The sequence below is a fragment of the Ceratotherium simum genome, chromosome 5, assembly GCF_057802395.1.
Source record: "Ceratotherium simum simum isolate JZ-2026a chromosome 5, ASM5780239v1, whole genome shotgun sequence".
NCBI lineage: Eukaryota > Metazoa > Chordata > Mammalia > Perissodactyla > Rhinocerotidae > Ceratotherium > Ceratotherium simum.
The window spans coordinates 50501085-50513235 of NC_141904.1; the positions used below are offsets into that span (position 1 = coordinate 50501085).

The 12151-nt window shown below is 47.0% G+C and overlaps 1 protein-coding gene across 7 annotated transcripts in view; it reads left to right on the forward strand.

The window, feature by feature from the left end:
- The window catches only part of ARIH2 (ariadne RBR E3 ubiquitin protein ligase 2), a 56397-nt gene extending 45118 nt beyond the window's left edge, over nt 1-11279 (forward strand). For 6 of the 7 annotated variants that reach the window (XM_087430952.1, XM_087430951.1, XM_087430955.1 and 3 more), the window contains 9 exons: nt 615-724; nt 2396-2513; nt 3495-3545; nt 3636-3657; nt 5876-6027; nt 6672-6815; nt 7435-7503; nt 8625-8708; nt 8935-11279. In XM_087430952.1, coding sequence (XP_087287078.1) covers nt 615-724; nt 2396-2513; nt 3495-3545; nt 3636-3657; nt 5876-6027; nt 6672-6815; nt 7435-7503; nt 8625-8708; nt 8935-9006 — 822 coding nt within the window. In that variant the 3' untranslated portion in view covers nt 9007-11279. Of the gene's footprint in view, nt 1-614; nt 725-2395; nt 2514-3494; nt 3546-3635; nt 3658-5875; nt 6028-6671; nt 6816-7434; nt 7504-8568; nt 8709-8934 lie in introns of all 7 variants that reach the window. The other variant, XM_087430954.1, reaches the window with a different exon arrangement.
- Nucleotides 11280-12151: the final 872 nt, after the last annotated feature.

Below are 12151 nucleotides of genomic sequence, written 5' to 3' on the forward strand. Positions count from 1 at the left end.
TCAGGGGATGAATGTAAGTCGGGTATATCTCAAGAGTTGCTGTTTCATTTGGTTCACCATGTGATTCAGCACAGAGAAGGGGTATTGCTTCTTGTGCAGTTTGAAGACTTGTCCAGGATTCCAGCATGGTCAGTTTTGCAGTCCTTGCCCTCTATTGGGCTACCTCTTCAACGGCTTGCTGGTTCCATGCAGCATAGTTTTTATCTTTGTCTTTCATGCCTAAGCTTATTGGATTGATTGAGGGTCTGGGTCTTCTCATGCACATGCTACAGGATAAACAGAATGCCTTGTTTCTTGTGCTGTTTGCTGCCTTTGGTAGATGCCTGAGGGTTGCTGAGCCCCTCAGGGTTTTATGCACAGCTGATTGGGCTGTGTTCCTTTACAGCCCGGGTCCCTATGCATTTTTATTTCACAAATACAATTCTGTGTTCCATTTTGTAATCTAACCTTAGATCATTCTGGTGGGTTGCTACCTAGTTTAAGCTAAACCTTCAAAGAGCCGCTTGATATGTCATCAACTGGAAGAACAGAAGGCTTTTGAGCACTCAAAGAGGTCTGATTTGGAGGCAGCACCTAGTGGATGTCCTCACTGTTTCCCCTTGGTGTGTTCACAGAGTCATTACCAGCTCCAGCTCTGCCCTGGTGCAGACTGCCCCATGGTTATCCGGGTACAGGAGCCCAGAGCTCGCAGAGTACAGTGCAATCGGTGCAACGAGGTCTTCTGGTAAGAGTGAGTGTGGGTGCTGAGCAGCCCTGGGCTGGTGCCTTCTCCTCCAAAGCACCACTGCTATTGCTTTGTGTGAGGGCGGAGTTGGGAGAGACAGGGTCTTTGAGCCAGAAGAGCAGCTCTGCTTCAGATGGGCAGGGTTTGTAGCTAGCATCTCATGTTCCATGAGATGTTTGATAATGCTTGGTCTGGAGACAAGAAAGTGGCAAAGAATCTTAGAGAATGTGCTATGGTTTATGCTACTAAGACTCATGGCCCAGAGATTGTGTGTGTCTCTGTGGGTGTGTATCTACCTGCACAGATGATTCACATATTACTGTTTGAAAGCTACAACCTTCAGCATTTTAATCTTTCTCTATCTTGGCCTTTCTTGGCTAATTTTGTAACATTGTAATTCATAAATGTAGTTTACATCTACGTGGAGTTTACTCCATTCAGTAAATATGATGAGAATAGCTGAAGTGTACTGAAGGCTTACTAGGGGAAAGGCACTATTTTGATCACTTTACCTTCATTATCACAACTGCGGTGTATGATTGGTACTGTTATTACGCTTATGTTATAGGTGAGGATCTAGGTGCAAGATGATGGCTGAGCCATAATTTAGGTCCAGATCTGTCCCCCTAATTACACCTCCCTGAAAGGTTCATGGTGGGGCTTCAGAGAAACTACATGGAAAATGTGGTGTATATACATACATACCTGCCTTTCAAGACGTTGTTGAGGGAGTTTGTAGCTCACCAAAGGTTAAGAACCACTAATATAGTTGCTCTCCATCCTTTGTGTCCCACATTATGAACTTCTTTGCATGGGGCATGTGTTAGGCTATCTGCCTGAGAGCCTTTATCATCCACAAAGTTGTGTTGGCTTAGACAAAAGAGAAATTAAAAACATGAGAGCCTAGCCTGATGAGTGTTGGAGTTTTTCTTTTCTGATTTTAAGTTTCAAGCATTGTCAGGTGTATCATGCCCCTATAGCCTGCATAAGTTCTGGCCTTTGTGCGTCCTGTGTGCACATCTGGCTAGGAGATAAATCAAGGCTCCCAGAAGTGGATCTTGGTCCTGCCTTGGGTCTGAGTTGAGGTATCCTTCTCAGAGCATCTTACCATGCCCTTTGAGAGGCTGAGCTCTGAATTGGACATCCTTTCAGGAAGAGTTGACACTGCACAAGGTATTTAAAACAGAAACATCTCGGGGCTGGACCTGTGGCGTAGCGGTTAAGTGTGCACGCTCCGCTGCTGGCAGCCTGGGTTCGGATCCTGGGCGCACACCGACACACCGCTTGTCAGGCCATGCTGTGGCGGCGTTCCACGTCAAGTGGAGGAAGATGGGCACGGATGTTAGCTCAGGGCCAGCCTTCCTCAGCAAAAAAAGAGGAGGATTGGCATGGATGTTAGCTCAGGGCTGATCTTCCTCACACACACACAAAAAAGCAAACATTTCATTGGCTTTATTGAGAGTATGTCTTAGAAGGGCTTAGATTGATGAAAAGTTCACGCAGTATTTCAGTATAATCTTGGGTAAGTAAAAGTCCAAGAGGCCTTGAGAGGTGACTTTACCTCTTTGAAAAGCTCTAATTCAGGATCTATTGGCTTGGACAGAAGGAAAATTAAAAACATGGGACCCTTACCTAACGATTATTTGAATGTTTTTCTTTTCTGTTTTTAAGTTTCAAGTGTCGTCAGATGTATCACGCCCCCACAGACTGCGCCACAATCCGGAAATGGCTCACGAAATGTGCGGATGACTCTGAAACAGCCAACTACATTAGTGCTCACACTAAAGACGTAAGGACTGTATCTTACCTGTCATGGATCTGCCCTCTTGAGTGCTGCCCAGGGCCTTGCCTGGGAGATTTGCCATCTGAAATCAGAACACCCTTGCTGGAGGCTGCAGACCCTTGCCCAGACTTGGCAGAGTTTGCAGCAGTTTATCATAGTATGCATTGGGTGCATTTATTTTAATAAAATGCTGAAATGCCTGGAAAAGTTTGAGCCAAAGGGGAACTAAATAGAAGAAAACTAGGTTTTATTGAACGCCCCCCAGGCTTTAACAGCCCTGGAGGGAAGTGGTTGATAGCCACACCTAATAAATAGCAAGGCTCTTAATGTAAGCCCAGGCCTGCCCAATTCTCATTCTGAGTTTTCCCATGGGACAGCATGGCCTGCAGCCCCTTGAGCCCTGGATGACTCGGCACCCAAGGCTGAACCCTATGCTAGTCATGCGCTAAGTTTATGTACTCACAAGCACAGCTGTGACCATGACATCATCAAACATCGTCTGTTTCATGGCAGTGGGAGAGCATAGCATCAGACTTATCTTTGCGTTGCTGGTATCTCTCAAATAAGAGTGAGCAAGCCTCAGAGGTTGTTTCCATGCCCTCTTCTGGAAGCAGAAGTCCAGGCAAACTGACCAGGACTTAGTCCATTGTGGCAGCTCCTGTGCTGCCTTGGCATTCTTCCCAAGCAGGCAGGCTTTCTGCTGACTCAGCTTGTGCTTAATCTGAGCAGAATCGTGGCAGAGACAGATGGTGGAAGACTTAGTGGGGCTCAGCTGGTGCTTGGAGTGTTTCAGAGCCAGACATGCTGACCTCATTTCCTTGAATTGCTGTTCCAGCCTCAGCGACCCGCCATATTTAAGTGAGATGCTCCTCCCCAGAAGTGCTCGCACGATGAGCTACTGGGCACGGGTGCCAGGAGCTTTGTGTAATTTGTCTTAGAACCAGCCTGATGGTGTGTGAGCCTAATGGCGCCCTTCTGTCTCCTCAGTGTCCCAAGTGCAACATCTGCATTGAGAAGAACGGAGGCTGCAATCACATGGTGAGCAGAAGCCTGTACCTTTTGCATATGTGACATGGAGCCTTTGGTCAGCGTGCCCTTAACATATTCTCTTCTGTTTCCCTCTGACAGCAATGCTCCAAGTGTAAACACGGTGAGTCCTAGGCTTGGTGCACAAGGCCCAGTGGCACATTCTGTGTTTCTTGTGCATGGGTCTCCATTACTTGTTTAGTGAGTACTTTTGTAGTAAAGTGACAAAACAAAGTGCCCCCTCAGTCACTTTTAGTCATAATAACCAGCATAAAGCAGCTCTTGATTATTTATTTATCTATTATTTTTGGTCCCTCTTATAATACCACTGCCATCTTGCTCACACATGTAGTCAGAAGTCAAGGTTGGGATGACTCTTAGACCTCATGATCCTCAGTCATACAAGGAGAAGGTTTTAGCGTGTTCTTTTTATTTTTGCCAAGGCAGGTAAGTAGCATAGAGCTTATCTGTGCTACCTTAAAGGTACCTTTTAGAGCAGGCTATACACAGTTTTACCAGAGATAGTAAAATAGTTTTCCTTTGAGGTTTTATAAAGTTCCCAGAGGGGGTTTTGATTTGGCCTTTCAGGTCTCCTTCATCTTTCAGCAGTAGGTTACATAGAACCTCTTGGTTTTCCCTTCCTTCCTGCCAGATCAGGTAAAGAAATAAAGTTCCTTCAAGTAGAAAATAAGTCCAAATAGGTAGGTTTCCTACACAGCTGCTTAGATGCTGACCAGGAGGCCCTGAGAGTTTCTTTTTCTAAGGGCTCATCTAATGCTATTCCTGTGTTTTCCCAGGAACCCACTATAATCAGAGTGGACATGGCAAGGTCTTGGAAGGGAACAGTGACTCTGAAGGGTAGAATGAAGAGATAGGCCAAGGGTAGTGGCATTTTTACTCATTGGTATCCCATTTTATCTTTCTGTATGTGTTTGAGTGAAAGGGATGTGTATTAGCCACTTAGAATCGTGCATAAGACACACATACAGTTTAAAGAGAAATGACAAAATGAACACCCCAGTACTGACCACATTCCTAGTACCTAGGAAGTCCCTTGTATGTCCCTTCCCGGTCGTAGTCTCCCCATCCCTCACCACCCAGAGTTAACTATCATCCCTTGCATTGCTGTATAGTTTTACCACCTCTATGGGCAACCCTAAGCAGTGTAGTGGTATTTAAAACAGTAGCAAGCACAACCTAGCTGATTAAAGAAAGAACAATATTGCCAGTGTTCAATGAAAGCTCCCAGAAGAAGAGAAATGAATGACCTCAGGGTCTCTGGGTTTGGCTTTAGCTTTCCAAAATTTTACAAGAACCCCTTTTGGGAAGTCAGTGAGCCAACTTATGGGAGTGAATCCTGGGAAGCAGGTGTACCATTGTCAAAAGTCTTTGGCAGAGACGGAATATAGATCAGGGAGGCCGGCCGAGTGGCATAGTGGGTAAGTTCACTTGCTCCACTTCGGCGGCCCGGGCTTCGCAGGTTCAGATCCCAGGTGCAGAACTACACCACTCATCAAGCCATGCTGTGGTGGCGACCCACATACCAAATAGGGGAAGATTGTCACAGATGTTAGCTCAGGGCCAGTCTTCCTCAAGCAAAAAGAGGAGGATTGGCAACAGATGTTAGCTCAGGGCCAATCTTCCTCACCAAAAAAAAAAAAAAAATATATAGATCAGGTACTAGACATCTAACCAGACTATGGTTCAGACTATGGTTGGCTCCCTTCCACTAGACTACAATAATTGTTTGGCTATATAGCATCCATAGGGAATCTTTTTTTCCCTTCTTTGTTTCCTCATTGTGGAAGCAGAGTCATAATTCTGAGTATGCACTATTGGGTAGCTTTATGTTTTATAGAAATATGCTTTTTTTTGAAAAGGGAAAAAGCTTTTATTCCCAGTTTCACATAACAAAATCTTCCTAGGACAGGTGTTGTGAGGCTGGGAGATAGTTAAGAGGGCAAATGTGTGTTCTAAATGACCTGGTGGGCCTCAGCTGGACAAATTTCTGCTTTTCACGGTGGCATTGACACATCAGACCAGTGGTCTTATACAGTCAGCATCTGCCTGTGTTGGATTAAAAAGGCACAAAGCGTATGTGCTCATGGAACTGAGAATATCCGTAGACAGTTGCTCAGATTGACGAGGCCAGGCTACAGGGACAGTGGGATTTGACAGGGATGAGAGGTGCACATTCCTCCTGGATAGAGGCACCCTTGAGAAGTTCTGGTCAGGTGACGCCCCCCTGGAGCAGAGTTTGTCTGTCCCACTGCTTTGCCTATGCCTTTGGAGGAATATGGGCTTGTCTCATGGGTGTAAATGCTTCTTTCTCTTTTCTGCAGACTTCTGCTGGATGTGTCTAGGAGATTGGAAGACCCATGGCAGCGAGTACTATGAGTGCAGTCGGTACAAGGAGAACCCCGACATTGTCAACCAGAGCCAGCAAGCCCAGGCCAGAGAGGCCCTCAAGAAGTACTTGTTCTACTTTGAGAGGGTAGGTGTTCTCTCATGCACCTGCTCCTTGAGGGTGGGCTTCTTGCAGTTGGCCTGCTGGGGTGAAATTCCCAGTGACTGGTAGCCAGAGCCAGCATGTGCACACAGAAATTAGGGAATGGAGCTCCTGCAGCAGCCCTGGGTGATCCCTCCATAGCTCTGGCGTTCAGGCTCCATAGGGCAGCCATGGCCGACAAGGAAGGACGTGGTGCCGACCTTGTTTGAATGATGGATTGAAGGACAATGAAGGACCATTAGACAGTCTTTTCCATCCAGTGTCATCTTAATAGTCAGATTTAGAGGGCAGTTCCTCCCAGGGAGACCCTTCAGAAGCCCACAGAGCATGGCACATTTGGTTTCTAAGCACAGTAGACCAGTGGGTACCTAGCTTTGCTTAGTCCTCAGGGCTGGAGCCCTGTTGCCCCAGAGGGGTAGAGTGATGTGGCAGTCTTAACAGCTGCTCTGGACAGGGTTAGTAGCGTGGACTGAAGAAGTCCCCCTCCTGTACTCTCAAGGAGTCACAGTCCCTGTAAGTTATATGAGGCTGTGGCCATGCCCTGCCAGCCGAGTTGTCTATTCTGAACTCCTTTGTGGACCTCTGCACCTTCCTGGGACTCCTGCAGCTTTCTCCTTCCTCACCTGTAGTGGGAAAACCACAATAAGAGCTTACAGCTGGAGGCACAGACATACCAGCGGATTCATGAAAAGATTCAGGAGAGGGTCATGAATAATCTGGGGACGTGGATCGACTGGCAGTACCTACAGAATGCTGCCAAGCTCTTGGCCAAGGTCTGTACCACCTCACTCTTCCGATCCCTGGTTTGATGCCTGGCCTTGTCAGGTTCAGACCTCTGAGGATGGGAGGCACCTTAGGGGGCAGGGGGATTCAGCACCTGTGCAGCCCTGCATGCTTCTGCTTATGGGTCCACATTACCTTGGGCTGCGCCCACTGAGGACCCAGCCCTCTGCTGAATGTACGGGGGATTTCCAAGAAGAGTACTCCACTGCCTCTGCCTGCAGGGAAAGAACTGTGGGGAAAACGAGAGCCCTTTTCTCTTTTGTCCCATCCATGCATCATTCAAAGGAAAATAAGAGATTGTCTATGGATAAGTATTGAGATAGATGTGTGGACTCTGATGTCCGACTTGAGGGAAGAGCCAGTGAGGCAGCTACTGGTAATAAATCACAGTTTGAAAGGGAACTTTGGGTGTTCTGTGACCATTTTTATTTCAGTTTTTCCCACGTTGTCCCCCAATTCATCCTTTATTTGGCTTGGCTCATTTCCTTCAGGCCCATATCTGTAGAGCCAGGCTAATTTGCATGGTGGGATAAGAATTGTAAAAGCCACCTGAGGTGCATGTAGGTTAGAATCATAGACAAAGGTACCTTCTCTTCTCTCCTATTGCAGTGTCGATACACCCTGCAATACACATACCCGTATGCATACTACATGGAATCTGGACCCAGGAAGAAGCTGGTAAGGCAAAGCAGTCCCTCTACCCTGCCCTCTTAGCTTCAGAGGTAGCCTTGTCTACCAGCACTTTGCAGGAGAACAGGGACCAGACCTTGGTTATTGGGAGGGCAAAATCAAAACAAAACTGTCAATTTTAAAATTTCATTTTTCCTCTAGACATGTCCAAAATAGATTTCAGGTGCTGGCATTTTGTGTAATAGTAAGGCAGATATACTGGAGCCCCTGAACCACTGACCATATTTAGAAGGCGACTGGCTGAAAAGGTCTTTGGCCATTTGGGAGGCCAGTGCCCATGTTTTGGGAGGATATCCAGCATGCATGTCCCTAAATTACAGTGGACTTTTTTACATCTTTGTATAATTCTTCATCTAAGATATGGCTTGTTTCCTCCTATTATAAAGTAATTCACATATATTGTTTAAATGTTGGAAAACGTTTTCATCATCCATAATCCCACCAGGAAGAAATGACCACTGTTAGCCTTTTCCAGCTTTGTAATATTATTATTTCTATAATCAAGGTTATATAACATTTTATTGTTACAACAGTTTATTGTTGCAGCTATCCTTATTTATCAAACTGGTACATACCATTTTTTAATAGTTGCATAAATGTTCCATTATATGGTCGTACCATCATTTGGGGCATTTATTGTTTCTATTTTTCACTATTATGAATAAGACATTGAGGAGCATCTTTGTGCATAAAACTTGGATGTACGATTACTAAGTCAGATGGTTTGAATATTTTTAAGACTCTTGATTTGCAGAAGGGCTGAAAAAAATGAAGTATTCAGTGACTGCAGTGTCTGTGAATTTCCATTTTGACTTGTTTTTGCAGCATTTGTTTCCTTATATGTTGGGAGCAATCTTTTCAGTAGCTTACATTCTCCTTTCTTTGATGGGGGAGGGTGAGTGTGGCCTTGCAATTTGGCTGTACTTTTCAGATAGTCTTTTGATTGGATTCTGGCTCTGGGTACAGGAACTAGCACTGCTCTTGGAGGACAGTATCAAGGTTTTCTGTAGCTCATGCGAGCCTGAGGTGCTGCGTCTGCCCCTCCATCTGCAGGCCCTGCCCCGGCTACAGCCCCCTCTCCTTTTGACCCTCCTGCTCTACCCATACAGTTTGAATACCAGCAGGCTCAGCTGGAGGCTGAGATCGAAAACCTGTCATGGAAAGTGGAGCGTGCAGACAGCTATGACAGAGGGGTAAGTGCCTGCTGTGCTCTTGGACCCACTATTGCAGGCGAGGGAGGACTGGCATGTTAACAGGTGATGGGGTTATTGGCATGCGGACTGGAAGCTGCTGCTGAGAAGGGTGGGAAGGGCAGTGCTTTTGACTCTTCGGAGCCCCTTACCTGGTGGGTGTGGCTTTGGCTGCTTCCTGCTCATGGGACTTTTCCGTGCCAGCATCTATCTTGCTTCCCTGGTGCAGGATTTAGAGAACCAGATGCACATAGCAGAGCAGCGGAGGAGAACCCTGCTGAAGGATTTCCATGACACGTAGGTTGGGACACGGATGTGCCGGAGTGAGGAAGATGTGGCTGCGAGGTCTCCTGGCTGCCATAACTGCATGCTGCAGGCTCTTCCTTTCACGACCCCAGGCAACAGCCAGGGCACCACTCCTGAGAGACACTGGCCACACACTTCTTAGTCGATTTCTGTTTTCTTCTCATCTTTTTGCTTTTTATTTCTATCAGGGTAGAGGCCATGTTGAATTGGCCACTTTTCAGGACTTTTAATTCCCCCGGATGGTTGTTGGGAGGGAGGGAAAGTTTTTTCTGAATGACTATTAATAGTATTAGAGCATTACAACTTACGTAATTTTCAAAAGTTGTACAATTATACAAAAAAGGGCAAACCATAGAATTACACAGAACCCTTTTTAAAAATAAATTGGCATTGGAGTGTTTTACCTTCTAGCTATTTTACTTAGAATGTAATATATACTGCCTGCCCATCCTGGCTCAGAATTGTCTACTGCAGGAGGGCCCCACAGTGGTCTCTGCTTTCCAGATTCATATGTGTTTGGTCACAGCTAGAAGTCCCAGTGGAAGAGCATGGTTGGCAGGTGGGGAATTGAGTTGGCCTGTGTAACAGGCATGGAGCACAGGGAATCACATCATGCCTTCTGACTGGTCCTTGTAGACCCTTTTGTGGTCAGGTGTACCTGCCTTACCTTGGTAGTGAGGAGACAATACAGAATAGGGTCTTGCTATAGGGTGTTCTCATCTCTGACAGTGCTGCATATCTGTGGGCTCATCTTTATTCTTGAAAATGAGGTCTACCTGAGTCTGGCTACTGAGGCCACAGCCCACAGCCAAGCATAGATGGCCTTGTGGCCCTCTAGACCAGGGGACACGAGTTCAGCACGGTGTTTCCTTTTGTCTCCTAAAGATAGAAATGCACTTTTAAAGGGAATCATTCCCCAAAATAAATTTGTTTCACCTTGGTCCCTTCTTTTGTGCCAGTGTTCTAGTGGTGTACCTCTGACCAGGTTCACATGTGGCCATACCTGGCACTGTCCTGCTACACTCTCTTCTGGTAAACTTCAGGGTGAGAGTTCAGCATGGCCCTCCCAAGGGCACTGGTCTCCCTGGCTCAGGGGCCTTGTTTGCACAAGTTATTTTCCTGTATTCCTGTGTTACCTGGAGTGTGTCCGGCAGCTGCTCTAGAGGTTGGGTGCTCTCCCCCTTGCCTGGTTCCAGCTGTTGAAGGACACCATCTTTAGGGTCTGGGAGTCTGAGGCCAGGAGGGTCCAGGGAAGAGGGCCAGCTTTTGCATAGTTGAGTGCAAAGGAGCAAGTGGTTTGCATGATATCCTACTTGACCTGAACCTGGTCCAGTGGTCCTCTGAAAAGTTACATCTGTGATTCTTGGAGTTTCTTTGGCTTTGTTCAGTGCCTCTACTCTGAGGCTAGCAGAGCCTGTCTATACTTGACAGGGCCTCCTTGACCTCCTGGAAGAGTTGCTTGGGAGATCTGTGAATGTTGTGTTGGAAATTCTTTGATATCCAAACATTTTCACCTCAGCCATTTCCCAGGTGCCATGTAAACTGTAAACTGAATCACTCTTGAAGACAGAGAACAGCTGTGAATCTGGGGTCATGGGTATATGGTTGGCTACAGGCTCCCTTTCTACCCCCCTCAGGTTTTGTCTCTTCCTGTCATCTCCTGTAAGGGAGGAACTGTGGGGTGAGGTGAGAGAATAAGTTAGGAATGTAGCAAATGAACCCAGAATTGGACAGTGGGGAGCTAACTGAACGAGGAGAGTACCTGCTGCAGGACCTAGGGGTGGGATGTGAATGCTGTGCTGGCACATGGAAGATCCTGGTGTCTGGATCCTTTATCTCTCCACTGAATCTTTTCTGTGTCACCGCCATGGCGCGGACCCGAGTTGCAGCTGTGTACCGTAAGTCACACCCTGAGTATCCCTGGGCATTTTTTGGACTGCACAGCCACCATGTAGTGCACTTGAATCCAGCTGTGGCTCCAGCCACTGAAGCTGTGGGAAGTTCTGTGCCTAGACTACAGCATGCAGCCCTTGACCTGTGGAGAGCTTCCTTTTGTGCCCCCAGTGGCTGTCTTTCATTAACATCATCAGGAAGATGGGAAAGGTCAGGCAGAATTTTTCTGCCCTACAAATAGAAGATAAAGGAAGGCACAGTGTTTTCATGAATTTGCCATATCTTTGTTTTCTTTGAGAAAAAGTTGAGGCAATGTCATCTGCTCAAAGTTGAGTTGGTTTATTCAAAATAAACTGAAATTTTCTGATTATAAAAGTGTGTGTAGTCATTCTTCACAGGATCCAAGTAGCCTCCTGAGCCAACACCCCAGGGAGTTCTGGCCATTGAGCACCAAATGAGGGCCTTCCTGTTGGGCAGCCCCCTCCAGATGGCTGTTAAGGCCCCACTGCTCTGACTCTGCTCTGCCTTTCTTCCCTTTCTGGGGATGGGGCACCTGTGGAGAAAAGTGGAATATCCTGGCAGTTTTGGCTCTCCTCCTTCCCTGGCTGCAGACTGAATCATTCCCCACCACAAATAGATCCCAGGATTATGGTAGGGTCCTGATTTGAATGCCCTACAGCCCCTGAGCCCCTCATTCAGAAGACCCCTGGGTCCTTCCAAAGCAGATGTGGGAGCCTAGGGCCATGGAGTATGGCAGGGGGAGTTGTGGGTTCACAAGGACCCTGGGGTTACGAAGAGAGGACCAGACAGAAACGGAAGTGTTTGGAGTTTAATCCTAACGGTTGAGGACAGGAAATGGGAGTTTGAGTTTTGATTAAAGGGGTCCACATTTGTAGTGTCAGGAGTGGTAGCAACTTCAGTGATAGCTCAGAGGTTAAGGCTCCAGAGCTGTGGGCAGCATGCAGAGGGCAGTCAAGGCCAGAGAGGCCCCAGACACTCCCAGTCTGAACTCCACAGCTGCTCTGCTTGGCACCTGGCATACAATGGTGTGCAAAAGACACATGGGCTTTTATCCTCTAAGAGCCTGTAGAGCCTGTAGAACATGGGAGGTACAGATGGAATTGGTCACTAGTGAATGTTTTCACTGAGGCAGCAAGGCCAAGGGGTGAAGGGCCACTCTTGCAGATCAGTAGGCAGGGTACCATGGCCTTGGCACCATACCCTTGGTGATCTTTAAAAAGAGCAAG